General features: G+C 43.7%; 1 protein-coding gene across 1 annotated transcript in view; it reads right to left on the bottom strand.

Moving 5' to 3' along the window:
* LOC308290712 (laminin subunit alpha-5-like) overlaps positions 1-17,500 on the bottom strand; it is a gene marked incomplete at its 5' end in the record, with an annotated part of 97,642 nt that overhangs the window by 60,986 nt on the left and 19,156 nt on the right. The window contains 1 exon segment of the mRNA XM_080732622.1: positions 2,723-2,840. Coding sequence (XP_080588748.1) covers positions 2,723-2,840 — 118 coding nt within the window.

Here is a 17,500-nt window from a genome sequence, read left to right as displayed (position 1 = left end):
ATCATTCACCCTGTGCATTTTAAGACTAGGATTTACCGATCATGGCCAAGTTCCCATATTTCACCCAATGCAGGTCCCTGGATGTGAAGGTATAATTGTCGGCATCATTCAACACACTGATGTCAGTTCATGTTGCAGACTAGTAAACAAATCTTCAGTCATTTGCTCCCATTCAAACTGTGTACGTTGGTATTTTGTTTTTCTTGCACTGTCTAAACCTGCACCAAGCAAGTGTCTAAGACGCACATCAAGACACTTCAATTGCAGTGGTGGAAAGTAAGTACATGTACTCGGTGGTGTAAAGTAACTAAGTAAGTTTACTTAAGTACTGTACTTAAGTAAAATTTTGAGGTATTTGTACTTTATTGGGTATTTCCAATTTCCAATACTTTTAATTCTACTCTACTACATCTTGGATCCTAATATTGTACTTTTACTCCACTACAAGTACTTGAAAACTTTAGTCTTGATGGCACTTTTGTACTTTTACTCAAGTAAATGTTTTATTCCAGACTTTTACTTGTAACAGAGTATGTCTATATTGCAGTGTTGATACTTTTACTTAAGTAAAAACATTTGAATACTTGTTACACATGCATGTACTCAAGTTCTGTACTTACGTTAAGTAAAGGTTTTTGGTACTTACTACTTTTACTTTACTGGAGCATTTATTTATGTTTTACTTCTGCTCCACTACATCTTGCAGACAACATATTGTTCCTAAATATTACCTAGTAGGTTTCGGGTTTGCAGATCTGCTACTTTTGATGCTTTTGTGTGACGCTTCATTTATGAAAAAAGTAAAACACTAAAAAGTTAAAATATGGAAATAAAACGTACCTGCCAGACAACAGCGATATTTTGATGCCAATTATTTTACTCCCGTAAATTTTGAATATAAGACTTTTACTTGTAACAGAGTATTTCTACATTGTGGTATTGCTACTTTTACTTGAGTAAAATATCAGAGAACTTCTTCCACCACACACGCACAAACACACACACGCACACGCACACGCACACACACACACACACACACACACACACACACACACACACACACACACACACACACACACCCTACATAATTGCCTATACACAAGCAGAGACCCATTCCCCCTCTCTTTTTCCACCTCCAGCGCCCTCTCCTTATCGAGCTGGAACCTGTTGCTAACCAGGCATGCTTGGAATTCCCCCTCTAGCCCACCTGGATTGACAGCTGCCGTAGCCAATGAGCAAGGTGTGTGTGATGTAACGAATCGGGACCCCTCTGATTTAAACTGACCTGAATCCTTACAGAACCCTACAGGTGTGAGGAGGTGTCAGGACCCATTTTTGTGTCGCGAGTATATATTAGGGGTGCAGGAAAAATCGATTCGAACTCGAATCCCGTTTTTAACATCGTTCCAGAATCGATTCTCGATTTTTATGTTTTTTTTTTATTACGATTTTTAATTAGATATTAATATGTTGTATTTGTAAAGGTTAAAAGAATGTGTGCAAGCATGAATACATCAGACATGTTGTCTTGGATTTACCTTTGTGTGTTTACATTATTATTTAGAACCTGCAACGCTGCAAGGTGCCTGGGCCACACGGTAGTGCAGGCATTATTGCAATAAGTTGATAAAACCTTTACAATTATAAAAGCTACGTAAATGTACTGTGCTACGTAATTGTTATGCTTTCATGCCAGCAGACTGGGGTATACGGTAGATCCAGGGGCATAGTTCTGCCGATTTAAAATGACTCCAATACGGAACTAAAACTTCCTATGATTGGCCGCTAGTTGCGCTGTTTTCCCCCCCGGCCGATCGCAAAAAGAATTGCCCTCCATTGGATCCCATTCATTTTCCCCTTTCGTTTTCTAACCTTAATTAACATTTTCTTGAATACTTTATGGTTCCTATCGCTAGTTAAAAATTGACTTTCAATCACCATCATATTCGTTTTGTCGAAATGTGGTCCAATGTATTTTAAAATAAATTATAACGTTGCGGGGGGGCGTGGCCGACTAAACTGATACCAGCCGGCTGTGTTCTTCTTCGTGTGCTGTATTTCGGGAGGCTCCGACCACATTCTCCCATGTATCCCTGCGTTGCACGTGACCGTTGGCAGCCAATAGCATCTCTGATGCCTTTACAATTCTATGATGGCGACACTCATTCCAAGGGGTAGAAAGGGCCATTTGCGCTGCATAGAAACCAATGGCTTCGCTTCGTCCATATTTTTCTACAGTCTATGGGTAGATCCTGATATCCTATGAATTGAATAGCGAATCGTTTTGAATCGAGAATCAATTTTAAATCGGAAAATAATCGTTTGGATTTGAAAGAATCATTGTGAGGTTGAAGATCACATATTTTCACTAGTCTGGGTCCCAGAGAGACCTCAAATCCCTCTTCAGGGTCTCAAGCTAAAAGGTTTGGGAACCACTGAGGTAATCACATAATGAGGTGATGTGGAGAGAATGAGTCTGAATTCAGGCTTAATCTTCATGAACTTTACATTCATTTACACATTTGTGTAGACCCCCCCCCCCCCCCCCCAGCTGATTTTAATTCCAAAATTGCAATGAATTCTGGCAAATAATAAGTGTACATCACTTTTAGCCAAAGAAGCTTAACATTTTGGTGGAGGGGGACTTTAATACAGTACAATGTTCATGTGTGTAAGTGTGTATGCATGTATGCGTGCATGTGCGCATGTGTGGTGTACTCACAGGCGAAGAACTGCCATGGCTGGTAGGTCTGTCCAAAGTCCACTGATCTTTCTAGAACCCAGAGGTCAGGTCGAGGAGAGTTGGCAAACTTGATCAGCACATAGGCAACATGGAACAGCTGGGGAGAAATACACACAGAGAAATATTCCTGTTAGCCACTGCTGACAGTACATTCATTCAAGTTTCTAAAGAACATATGTATACTACAGCACAGGCACGCGTGCACACATAGACATCCAAGGGGGCTTGAGCCTCTGCCCTTTTAGCCGTCTGTAAAAAGTGCCCTCTCCAGACCATGAATGCAGCTTTTACTACTGTGAATGAAATGCAAATGCCCCTTTTCTATGTCATACCCGAATGCAGCAATCAAGACAATTGCCTTTTCCGGGCTCTCATAAACTTTAATGCAGCACTTTATGTTGAAAACATTTTCCGAAATAGCGAAAATAGCAGATCCACAAGTTCACAGCGCGTCGTAATGCTTTGGGAACTTTCCCTCCATTTTTGCTTCCTTTCTACGCCAAAGTATAGAGTGCTTAAGTGATTAATATCTATTCTATATGAAGTGAACCTGTCGAAAGACCACTGATGAGGCGATGAGAGGAGGAGAGGATACTGACGAAACGAAACAGACGAGACAAGTGCTGTGTCCTATCACATCACATGAATAACACCCACGATGACATTATCACTTGACCTGGAACACTACAACACACAGGGGAGCATTAAGTCAAAACTACACACCAATCCTTCTAACCTTTTGTGTACTGTAACTCAGTTCTAGTCATGTGTCATGTTGGGAGTTAATGATACAAGTTGTCACTCATAAGAGGCTCATAATGTGGTCCAGATGTTTTCCCAGTGTGTGTCTGTCAGTCTCCGGTTACACCACTGGGCTTCCAAGTCGTTTGTTTAAGCTACAGTTCCTCTCGCTGGCCTGTCATCTCCCATTCTCACGTTCGTTTCCCGACAGGCTCTAAAACTTGGTAAAGGACTGATGACAGCTGGCTTCATGGGTGGAGAGATGGAATGAAATGGAGAGGGAGAGAAAGAGAGGGAGATCCAGAGGGACGATGGAAAAGGAGAGGACAGAAGGGGACGAGGGGAGGACAGTGGAGAGGATGAGGAGAGGAGAGAAGAGGCTTCTAAAGCAGGGGTCTTCAACGTTTTCAGGGCCAAGGACCCCTTAGCTGAGAGAGAGATGAAGCAGGGACCCCCAGATTCCATATAGTTTCATCGTTTGACAGCACAATCATCAGTGTATTTTGGATTCATATCAATTTGTGTTATCAGATATGTAACCACTTGAACCGTCAATACTTAATAAACTTGACCTTTCACTCTGTACTGTGCTCTTTTTTCCCCTCTACACCAAACCTCTTTGCCAAAAATAACCGATCTACAAGCTCACAACGTGAGTTTGTAGATCTGCTATTTTTGGCTAAAGTTCGCAGAATATGGATGTTAGGGTTCAAGTGGTTAATATAAAAAAGGAGAAAAAAGGTTTCTATCACAAAGATTTGAATGACCCCCTGTACTAACTCTGAGGACCCCCTAGGGGTCCCGGACGCCCTGTTGAAGACCCCTGTACTAAAGGGAATTAACACTTTTCATATTTTGAAAACAGAACAGATGGTAATATTGTTAATTGCGAATGTGTTCAATGTGTTACTGTGTGCCTGCACTGACAGATCCTGCACGATTAACTGAAATTCAAGTAAACTAAACGAAACACACCCACATTTAACCCTATTACCGTCAACAGAGTCAAAATTGCCGCTGTGGAAAGGGTCAGTAGGGCGAGGGCCCGGGGGAAGCAAGAGGGAGGTGGACAGATGGAAAGAGCGAGAGATGAAGGGAGTTGAGGGCGATCAGAGTTCTATTATGTCTGTCAGAATAATGAAAAAGAATGCAGTACAAACAAGCCCCACGGCACATTATAATCAATCATATTATTATGTTTCTCTCATTTCAGGCCGCTCTTCGTGTGTGTGTGTGTGTGTGTGTGTGTGTGTGTGGTGTGTGTGTGTGTGTGTGTGTGTGTGTGTGCGTGCGTGCGTGCGTGCGTGCGTGCGTGCGTGCGTGCGTGTGTATACGTGTGTCTCTAATGACAGTCCAGTCTATTACATCACATGAGGGACCAGATGCTATGACATAAAATAATAAATCTGAATCACTTCTCTAATTTATCTAATTCATTTCTCCCTCCAATAGTGAGATGAATCAGAGAAGTAATTCAGACATGACTTCAGACTTGTTTCTCTCAACTTAAGCACATTAACCCTGACAACCCTAAGTTGTGCATGTCATTATAGGAAAACATTAAAAGAAACTAGTCCTGGAGCCCATTGAGCAACGAGCAACAGCCTACTCGGGAACGTCTATTTATTATCAGATCTTTTATTTAAGCCGTAAACAGCATTATAGCTCTAGAGTGATTTATTTAATGTTGCATTGCCTGTTTTATGTTGTTATGTTTCATGTTGTTATGTTTTATGTTGTTTGTCTCAAACCCAGGGATCGCAATAGAAATACCGTAAGTCACTGACTTCATTGTCTTTTTATCCTTGACGTTTCTGTGAGAAGAATGTAACAGGTTTTTCTTTTAACCGTGACGTCTAATAAATCAAATAAAGAAAACATGCAATACCCGTTGCCAGAGTAACCGTTGTACCCGTCTGTCCCTTTATTCCCATATATAGAGATTTATGAATCTGTCTGTCTGTGTCCCTCAGATATGCTCATATATGGAGATCGGCTGATCCCACTTGGTGCATCACTCCTTCTGGTCCTCTGTGATATGTGAACTACAGATGGACATATTCTCTGCCTAAGAATATTAGCTCTAGCGACCCTATTTTTGACATTATAGGCGAATATTAAAATAAATAAATACAAATCTAAAGTATTTCCCCCCAAAAAATTGCATTTATTGAGTCTGTAAATTGGATATTTATCGTATGACAAAGTAATAAGTATGTAGGGCTTATGTGGTAATTTTTTCAAACCACTGCAACGCCCCAAAAAAGACCAACTGACCCCCTGGGACTTGAACCACAGGTTTGTTTTTTTTTAAAGAAAAAAGAAAACTCTCTGTTTCTCTGTCTCAGGTTCAGCACACGGGTATATGCACATGCACACGCACACACACGCACACCCTTTGATCATTAGTCACTTGAATAGTCTGTGATCTCTGGACTTCCTCTTTTTGACAGGCAGCTATGTCAGAGGTGATGACAACGCACATGCACGCACATACGCACACATTCATACCACATGCACACGAACACACACAAAGTACCACTGCGCTTGCAAAATAAGTATTTGCTATGAAACGTGAGAACAAAGAGGAAGTGTGTGTGTGTGTGTGTGTGTGTGTGTGTGTGTGTGTGTGTGTGTGTGTGTGTGTTCGCTCACGTGCACGCATGTGCATGTGTGCATGCATGCATGTACGGTCATCCTTCATCCTTGTCTTTAAAATGCTCCAATAACCTAAAATAACAACCAAACATACATTTTTCCTATACGAGGGCAAAGGTATGTGTGTGTGTGTGTGTGTGTGTGTGTGTGTGTGTGTGTGTGTGTGTGTGTGTGTGTGTGCGTGCGTGCGTGCGTGCGTGCGTGTGTGTGTGTGAGACAGAGACAGACACATGTGTAGTGAGTGACAGGGAAGAATGTTTGAATGGTGAAGTCTCTACATGTTCCTCTGGGCCATAGGATTAGAGTTTCAGAACATTCCAAAAGCATTCCATTCATTAAAACCTTTACATTTAAACTTGAACAATCTGCAGGACACAACGCTTTGTGCAGGCTTGAGATGACCAAAATAGGTGTAATAGCTTATATTATAATATGTTGTACTTAATCAACTTTTAATCTGTTGAGAAATGCACCGTCTTCTTATTAAAAATGAGAATCTAGTGAACATACTAGGTAGAACTACATCAAATAGTGTGAAGTGTCTTAATTAACCTCTGGGATGGTCTCTTACTCAAATTACTCTCTCTCTCTCTCTCTCTCTCTCTCTCTCTCTCTCTCTCTCTCTCTCTCTCTCTCTCTCTCTCTCTCTCTCTCTCTCTCTCTCTCTCTCTCTCTCCCTCCCTCTCTCTCTCCCCCTCTCTCTCTGTCTCCATGTCCCAGTGGGAGCCAGTCTAGTGGCTGGCAGGCTGGCACACACACACACACGCACGCACGCACGCACGCACGCACGCACGCACACACACACACACACACACATACACCGATGTACACAAAAGAATTTGCTGACACACACACATATGCGCGCACAGACACGCATGCACCTTGTCTACCTCCCCAGGATTTGTGGATTACTGGGGGCCTCCTGGGTCAACCTAGCTGAATGGACCACTGAGCCATCAATCAAACTGATGTTACCATGACAACAGGTAGCAGGTCAGACGAGGGGTAGAGAGACAGAAAGACAGACAGACAGACAGACAGACAGACAGACAGACAGACAGACAGACAGACAGACAGACAGACAGACAGACAGAGAAGAGTGACAGACAGAGGCAGACTGAAAGACTGACAGAGACAGTGACGGAGGCAGACAACCTTGAAAAAGTGACAGAAAAAACGAACATAGAAAGAAGAACGAGGGATGGGAAGATAGGGGAGATAAATACAGAAAATAAGTGACAGAGAAAGGGAGCATGTGAAGCAGATTGTGGCAGACAGAGATGTTGTAATGTTTCCTACGTGATACAGATTCTAGTACCTTGAACTTGCGTATCAGTCGATCAATACTACATACAGATCCAATATCAGTGTGTAACACTTGTACAACTTATATGCAATATGATTGCTATCATGACCTGGCTGTTTTTCAGGAGGAGGCATTTGCAATATCCATAGACTCCATTGACAAATGAACAACTGAAACAAAACACAGGATCACATTAGTCTAGTCTTAAAGACGTTATGAAGCTTGTTACACACTCTTTTAGCAGCTACAGTACTTCTCGTAACTGTAACTTAGCTCGGCATTGGGTGTGCGTGCGTGTATGTGCGTGCGTGTTCTGCCATGGTGTGCCACACAATTAGGTCATCACTTAATTCTCGAGTGCACTTTGTCCAAACAGCCTGGTACAGACAGACAGTCACACACACAGACTTTGGAGAGTGCACTTAGACACAAAGACAGAAGAGAGCATGACTTCATCAACTAACCATGCAGGACAACATTTTAAAACCTGTGTCTTGCACTGATCAACAGTGTGTCTTGTAGTAAAGGACAGTGTGTCATGTACTGAACAGCGTTGAGAGCTTCTTCAGTGTTGTGACTCGAAAAGGTGGTTGAGGAAAGGTGGTCTTAGTGACCTTGGAAAAGAAGCATATATGGGCTATGAGTGTGAGAGTATGTGTGCAAGTTTTGCAAGTTGGCTCCTGGCCAGTTTAATAATTGTCCACATTCCTTGGTGACACCACATTCCTGGTCCCTCAGGTAACCATGGAGATAAGAAATTAGACAAACAACACAGACGACAGCGAGATGGACAGAGAGAGAGAGAGAGATGGAGAGATAAGAGGGGGGACTGAAGAGAGGAAAGCTCACAAACACAAAGCAAGCAGGTGGAGGTGGGAAGAGGGGAGAACATGTTCCAGCCAGTGACATGAGCTGGAGGGAGGAGAGAGGAGAGAGACCCGCCCGCGGAAGTTTGTGATTGACTGGACCGGAGGTAGGGAGCGATCCGCTGTGTTCACTTGGACCGCGTGGAGGTGCCGAAAGTTGGGGGGGTGGCGAAGATTTACTATTCTGGCCCCCTGGTTTACAACATGCGACCTTCGCAACGCTCGACACGGCGACCCGCTCGTTCGGTGGTGTCTCGCGTGGCTCAAGGTCGCCTGAGACGAGACGGCGCGCCTCCGTCATCTCCACCAAAAACAAGCGCTCCTTTATCTTAACCCAGACGGTGTTTTGATACACGGAATGGAGGTAGAGCGCTGCAATACTGCACTGTGGGCCCTGATCCAAAACAAAAAAAGTTGAGAACCACTGAATAGAGGGCAGGGTTAATGAGGGCAAAGTACCTGAGGAAAGGGAGAGAGACAGAGAGAGAGAGAGAGAGAGAGAGACACACAGAGAGAGACAGAGAGAGAGAGAGAAAGAGAGAGAGAGAGATCACGGGTGGAGAGAAGAGTGAGTATGAGTTATAGAATGAGCAAAGAGAGAGAGAAAGACAGAAAAGAAACAGAGAAAAGGAAAAACGAATGAAAGAAAGAAAGAAAGAAAGTGTCCCTATTTGACCTCTGTAGGTCACAGGGTCATGAAGCTGACCTGGACACTGTCAGGGTGGAAACAACAGATTTCTGGAAGTCATTAAAGAGCTTCTATTTCCTGTGTGTGTGTGTGTGTGTGTGTGTGTGTGTGTGTGTGTGTGTGTGTGTGTGTGTGTGTGTGTGTGTGTGTGTGTGTGTGTGGCGGCTACGCTCCAAAAATAACACACACATGCACGCACGCACGCACGTACGCGAGCGTGTGCACAGCACACACACACACAAACACATTTCTTCTGTTTTATCGTTGTATTTGACACTTGCTTTGGCAGCGTAAAAGATATGTTTTCCCGTGCCAATAAAGCTCCTTTTACTTGAATTGAATTGAGAGAGACAGAGAGGGACAGAGAGAGAAGAAAGAGAGAGAAAGAGAGAAGTCAGCTGATCTGTGTCAACAACCACAGCAGAGAAAACACAGACCTGAGAACAGCTCCACTGCCAATCACTGCATACTACCACTCTGTGTGTGTGTGTGTGTGTGTGTGTGTGTGTGTGTGTGTGTGTGTGTGTGTGTGTGTGTGTGTGTGTGTGTGTGTGTGTGTGTGTGTGTGTGTGTGTGTGCGAGCAAGCGAGCGTGCCAACGTGCGCGCAAGTGTGCGTGCGTGTGAGTGTGCGCACATACGTGAGTTCTCCTTGCAGCAATGGGACAGGAGGCTTATCCCAGCGTCTTCGGGGCGACATGGGAGTGTGTGCTTGTGTATTTTATGGAATGTGGGTGGGGGGGGGGCATGGTGTAAGAGAGACGGGGAAATGAAATGAGAGAAATGGATAAAGGGATCATGAAAAAGAGTTGCGAAGGAGAGATTGATGAAGGGAAGGAAAGGAGGATGGATGAGAGAAAATGAAACAGAGGAGGGAGGGTGGCGGTGGCACAGCTGTCTCTGTCCATATACTAGACACATTTGCTGCTTGTACTTCATTTGATCATCCATCAATATATCTATCCATCCATCCATCCATCCATACATGCATCCATACATCCATCCTGTATCGATCCTTCATTATACTACTATTTACACGTTTATTTTAAGATATACGTCCACAAATCTCTCCTCCACATAGTATGACTCATTTATCAATTCCTTCATCTATCCATCACAAGAGATTCATTCATCAAGTCAAGTAGACTGAGGCTATCATTGATTGCATGCAGAGATCAAACCAGAACAGCTATTATTAACTGTCGCTGTGTTTATAAGTCATGATTTAATTACTATCTGTATATTTTCAGACAGTCAGATTTTGATCCCCTGTAGTAGTATAGGGAAGCAGCAGCTGTCTCCCGCGTGCGCGAGTATGCGTGTGTGCGGCGTGCGCGTGTGTCAGGGTCATTCCTGGCATTCCAAGGCAGTTGGTTACATGCCATCTCCTCCTTGCTTTATCCTGTGTTGTCCTCTCTCCTTCTGTAACTCCATCTCTCCTATTTGATCACTTTGTCCAACTCCGCTGTCTGAGTCAATAATGTGGTCCCTCCATCACTGTCTTTCTTCATCAAGCTCTTCCTCTGTTCCTCTCCCCAGTGGTTCCACTGTCTCAACTCAACTCTAAGTTTATTTATAGAGCACAATAAGCTATTTAACATGACCACCACCAGCTCAACCAAAGCGCTGTACAGGTTAAAACAAAACAAAGCAACAAAATATGACCAAAACACTGGCAACAGTAAGGGGATATGAGGGGATGAGGGGAGGAGGGGGGGTTATACACCAGTATGTCTCCAGTCCCAATCCTGTCTCTCCACTGGCGCTGTTCCAGCATGGAATCCAGGATTCAGACGGATTCTCAAGTTGCTCTATAAGCCTTTGTATGACATGCGCGCGCACGCGCGCATGTCATACAAACACACACACACACACACACACACACACACACACACACACACACACACACACACACACACACACACACACACACACACACACACACACACACACACACACACACACACACACACACACACACACACACACACACACACACACACACACACACACACACACACACACACACACACACCTCTCCTTCCTCTAATATTTCCTGTAGTAATACTGCAGGGTTATGAGGGACTCCAGTCTTATCAAATGAAGGCTTGTCTATATTTTAGTGCAGCCTAGTGCACACATTACCACTGACTGCAAATTAAACCTATTCAACTACAACTTAGTATTCTGTTTGTGATTGTGACAATGTATAGTTTTAATTAGATTCTTTTCCACTTACACTATCAGTCATTATACTATCTCATTCTATTCAGCTCCATCAGATCCCAATTGACTGCTATTCAAATGCATTCTGTTCCATTTAACTTCATACAGCATAAAAACACTATTCCACTCATCTAGAGTTATTCAATGTTATACTTACTATGGCCACTCCTTCATTTGCATCATATTTTTCGCACTACGACAGTTTGCCCCACAGTCAGAAAACACATAATTTGACCATGAAGCCTGATTTACAAAGTCGTCGTACGATGGTGTTGTCATGCAGTCTCCAAGCTCACGACACGCCGCGGCAAGACACGTCGTAAATCGGTCTAGTATATGTCCGGCGTGCCACACCAGTATGTGACGACAGACCGTATAAATCAAGCATAACTGTCAAATAAAAGACAAGCATCACATCCATGATTAGATTATTATACAGCAGCTGCTCGCCGTGGCTAATAACAGTCTGTATGTACACAACTACTACCTATATGTCCTCATATAGTCTCTCCAGATGTCTCAGCTCTGCCCAGAGGTATAGATACCTACACACACACACACACACACACACACACACACACACACACACACGCACACACGCACACACGCACACACACACACATACACATACACACACACACACACACGTGTGCGCGCGCGCGCGCACACACAGCCCTGCTACCTGCCATGACACGCTCTCTGCTCTCGCTGTTTCTGAAGCAACCACCTGTCTGTCAGTAGACTATGCAGTTAAATCTCAGATTTCCGTTTAACTCTGAGACCAAAGATTGACCCAAATGGACCATTACGGTCCCCATTAATGGCGATTATTTTGGGTTAAACATTTATTTTGATGATTCCTCCATTCATACATTGCTGATTTTATTCGCGATGAAAGATCTACCTCGGTTCTAAACATTATTACATTGCTTAATCGCGCTCAGTGTGCATGTACGCATTACACAAGCAGCAATATAATTATTACAACATAAATGCTTTTGGTGTGTACGAACCTTAACCTATTTAGGCCTGAAATTATTTTATACTTTAGCTATTGAAAAATAGCAGATATACAAGCTCACAGCGTGGCACTTGGTACTTGTAGATCTGCAATTTTTTAAAAGTCGTGAAAATGTGTGCAAATATTTGAATATTTTTTAAGCGAACATTTGAAACTCAAATTTTGCTTCTGGGAGTCCCTAGAACTAAATATTTTGAGATGGGGGTCCGTGGCCAAATACATATCATTTTGGGGGTCCTTCTCATGAAAAAGTTTGAGCACCACCAACATAGAAACATAGGTTTTTAAAAAAAACCTTAGAAGGATTTAGAAGGATTCAAAGACTTGCACGAATCTTCTCGACTTTTCAAAAATAGCAGATCTACAAGCTTGCATATCTGGTATGACGCTTGTATATCATGCTATACCAGGAGAAGGAGAGCAGTCAGAGGTGCAGACAAGGAGACGAGAAGACGAGGGGGCCGGAGGCAGGGTGAGGAGGCGCAGATGCGATGGAAAACGGGAGAAACAGAAGGAGATATTAGGGAGCGGAGTCATGGAGGGCTGAAGGAGATATAGGGCGGAGGAGGAGGAGGAGGAGGAGAGGAGATAGGAGAACAATGTCCTCATGGAAAGACTGAGAGGCCCTGTCTCAAGGTGCTGTTATCACACAGAGACAGACAGCGAGCGAGGGAAGGCGGGAGGGAGGAACGGAGGTTGGATAAGGAGAAAGACAAGAAGGGACAGAGAGAGAGAGAAGGAAGGGGAAGAATGAGAGTAGTGTTGGTGAAAGACAAGGAGAGACGGTGATGGAAAGAAAGCGGGATGGTTATGACAACGCCAAACAAGACTCCACTGCTAAAGCTAAACTAAACGGAAGCGGAAAAAATTAACCAAATGTTATCTTACACGGCTGGGTGTGTGAGTGTGTGCGTGCGTGTGTGCGTGCGTGCGCGCGTGCGTGCGTGCGTGCGTGCGTGAGTGCGTGCGTGCGTGAGTGCGTGCGTGTTGCGAGCAGATTCCTGGTGCAGGAGTGAGGGCTTGGGGGATTGAGGAAGGCGCAAACAAGGGATTTAAACATTCCAAGAGGAATTAACCACCTCACGCCCTTCACTATTAACATCACCTCTCTCTCTCTCTTTCTCCTCTGTTTGTCTTCCTCTCTCTGCCATCTCTCCAGTACTGTTCATCAACTATTATCAGATGGGATGGGAGTCATTGTCACTCCCTCTCTCGATCTACACAGTAAAATCCTGAGTGTTGATTTAACCCTGAGTAAAGATTGATGCATGAGGAACACTAAGGATTTCACTGTGTACCCGTCTATCAATCTTTCTCTCTATCTATCACACCCTTTTCTCACATCCAATTATAGACCCTGTACTCTCTCTTTCTTTCTCTCGTCATTCGATCCTCTAGCAACAATCCACATCAAAATTAGACTAGTATAACACGCTCTTTCTCTCTCATTTATGTCTCGTCTTCAACTATTCCATGTTGTTTCAACATGTCTGCTTTGACTAAACTAAGCCCCTACCTTTAAAATCCCACCTTAAAAACTACTGCACCTTTGTATTTATCTTCATTCCACCGTTAAAAATGTATCCCGTAAACCCAGTTGAATTTCGACTTTTTAATAACTTTCCCAAGGGAAAAAGACTGAGAACGTTTTTTTCTTTTTGAATCCAGCCTACTTTCCTGCCAGCTGAGACACCGACTGATAACAGACAGAATGTTACTATCAGAAAGGAGGAGAGGACGCGAAAAAACCAACAGGAAACAGACAGATAACGAAGGGACGAGAGGAGAGGAGGAGAGGGAGGAAATGAGGATGTCTTTCCATCCTCCAGAGTCCTTGACCTTTCCCCCTCTGCTGCGGACCCAATCCTCCTTTCAGGGTTTCAAGGGCTTGATAGACAGAGGACAACAGAAGTGGTGGTCCTCATTACTGAACTACTGAAGGGAGGAGAGGAGGAAGGTGGGTGAAAGGGAGGAGAGAAGATAGTGAGACGGATGAGGAGAAGAGGGAGTGAGGGGACGGTAGGAGTAAAGATGACCTTCACAGCTCAAGAATCTTAATGAGATGACCAGTGTGTGTGTGTGTGTGTGTGTGTGTGTGTGTGTGTGTGTGTGTGTGTGTGTGTGTGTGTGTGTGTGTGTGTGCGGGTGCGTGTGTGTGTGTGTGTGTGTGTGTGTGCGTGTGTGTGTGTGTGTGTGTTATACTTCATCGTATGATGGTGTCGCGTGGCGAAAATAGCAAATGTACAAGCTGACAACGAATCGCCGATACAGAAGCTAGTATAAAGTATCAAGGAATTGAAGGAAAACACAACATAACATGTCACGGTTGAGCACGCAGTTAGTACACCATAAATAGTGTTACGTTGCTAAGCAACAGGGATCTAGGTTCAAAGGTGACAAATGTGTGTGACTGGACCTCGTTATATATGGATAACTGATGATTAATGAGTGAGTGAGAGACTGACTGACTGGGAACCAACCATTTTTCGTGATCGATACAATTAACTTGTCAACTTGTCAATGTCAAGTCACAGAGGGGCGGCATAGCTCAGGGGTAGAGAAACTGGTATTAGAGCACGAAGGGTATAAATCCCGAAGGGTTCCCAGTTCGAATCCGGGCTACCCCTGAGTTAATGTCGAAGGGTCCTTGGGCAAGACTCTGAACCGCACATTGCTCCTGGTGAGTAGGTTGGTGCCTTGCATGGTTTCCTCTGCCACTGGTGTATGAATGTGTGCGTGAATGGGTGAATGTAATGCACAATCTATGTAAAGCGCTTTGGATTAAAAGCGCTATATAAATGCACCATTTACCATTTACAGATTACATTTTGTCAACTCTATTTTATTTCCCAACTACTGAAAAAGAGGAATTTAAGTGCCACATACATACAGTACATAATACCCCCTACTCTCCCCGTGTGTGTGTGTGTGTGTGTGTGTGTGTGTGTGTGTGTTTCCCACCCAGCAACCATTTTATGAGTTTAACTCTGTTGTGTCACCTTCCTATCCCTTCTGCCTCTGTCTTCCTCTACACTCCTTTATTTGTCTATGGAGTACATACATACTACATTCCTCTTGCTTCCTAGTGTCATTTCTTTAACCGCGGTAAAAGAAATGAACGTCGCTCCTGGTCGTGCTCAGAACTCCAGAGGTGACAGCAGGAGAGTCGCACCAAATTCTGGGCCCTGTATACAAGGATTCACTCACATTTTGTGCTTTAACTATTGAAAAATTGCAGATATACAAGCTCACAGCGCGGCGCGCTATGAGCTTGTAGATCTGCTATTTTTGAAAGATTGTGAAAACTTGTGCAAGTCTTTGAACATTTCAAATCCTTCTAAGGTTTTTTGAAGTGTCAGTGGTGCTCAAACCTTTTCATGTGAAGGACCCCAAAAATGATATGTATTTGGCCACGGACCCCCATCTCAAAATATTAATTCCAGGGACCCCCCCACCCCAGAAGCAAAATTTGAGTTACAAATGTTCGCTTAAAGATTACATATATTTTCATACATTTTCACGAGTTTTCAAAAATAGCAGATCTACAAGCCACTCTGCTCGCTCTTTAGCAGCTTTTAAATCTTTACTCAAAACTTTTAAAAAATAATAATAATCACACCCAGTGAATGAGCGGTGCAGGCTGCTCAACAGCACCACAGGGTGGCTGCAGCTGGTGTTAGACACCACATAGACAAATCCACGCTCATACAAACACACACCGTCAAATGTCGGAGCGGCTTGCACCGCTGTTCTTTACTTTGAATGTTTAATCTATTTTTCTTGCTTTCTTTTTTTGTTTTTAATCTGACCTTGTATAGCACTTTTGTTGACCCTTGGTTATTGTAAATGTGCTCTATAAATAAAGTTTGAGTTGAGTTGAGTTGAGTTGAGTTGAGTTGAGCGCTTTGATCAAAACCGTAATACCTACCACACACACACACACACACACCAATCTGAGTTCCCAGAGGTCCTTTTTTCCGCCACTACACAAACACCCTTTAGAACTCCTTTCATAATGGTCCATATTTATATGGTGCCTTTTCTTTAGGCACTTACACAATGTTTACATTGCATTTACCCATTCGCACGCACGCACGCACGCACGCACGCACGCACGCACGCACGCACGCACACACACACACACACACACACACACACACACACACACACACACACACACACACACACACACACACACACACACACACACACACACACACACACACACACACACACACACACACACACACACACACACACACACACACACACACACACACACACACACACACACACACACACACACACACACACAGACAGCAGAGGCAACCGCCAGAGGCAACAAGTCACCAACTCACTCATCGGGGGCATTTAGGGAGAGTCTTGCTCAAGGACACTGTGACAGGATGTCAGGAGGAGCCGTGCATCAAACCGGGAACTGTCCGTCTCCCTCCCAGACCCTCTCTCTCCACCCCCTGCCCCTTACATTCTCTCTCCCCATTCAAAGAACAGAAAAGAAAGGAGAAACGCAAACATGCTGCTAGAGTTGACCTGACTAAAGCCAATATTTACAGTAACATTAACACAGACAAAACCTCGCTCTTTATGCTCTTTTCTTCCATTTTCCTCTTTTTGCATTTCCCTTTCCTTTTTCTTTTGCATTATGTTTTGGTGCCCCCAAAGTTATTAATGACCACAAAAAATATTGTAAAAACAGACCCCCATGATTTAATCTGTCTAAGCAAAGGGTGATAATACTGCTCTATTATTAGTGGTTTCAACTAGTCCTCAAGAAATAGATACTATTGTCATTTATGGGCTGGGGTGAAAACATTTGAGAACACAGTTCAGATGACATTCCAGTTTAAATGAGATGCAGTGCTCCTGGATGGAGCTCAAATCTTTGCACTCATTGATTTCCATCACAGTGCTGCTGACACCCGTGAGTTCCAGAAGCACGCCTGAACAACTCCACATGCAGGAAATCCAAGTAGTTTTACATCCAGCTATGGCAAGGACAACAAAGTTGGAACAGTGACAGACTAACAACACAAGTCACACACATAAAACTTTGAGTTCCAAAGTGTTTGTGTCTTATTCCCTCTGTCTGACCTCAAGGAGCTCCTTGTTTCATAGCTGGCACTAGACATTAGCATCATCCTATTATTAGCCTAGCTGGCAGAGCTGATGGTAAAAATACCATTAATAATATTCAATGGTGAATGGCTGGAAAGAAAGGACAGACAGATGCAC

This window comes from Nannobrachium achirus, assembly GCF_963921795.1.
Source record: "Nannobrachium achirus genome assembly, chromosome: 9".
NCBI lineage: Eukaryota > Metazoa > Chordata > Actinopteri > Myctophiformes > Myctophidae > Nannobrachium > Nannobrachium achirus.
The sequence above is the reverse complement of the archived record's forward strand: the minus strand, read 5'-3'. Positions and strand labels throughout refer to the sequence as shown.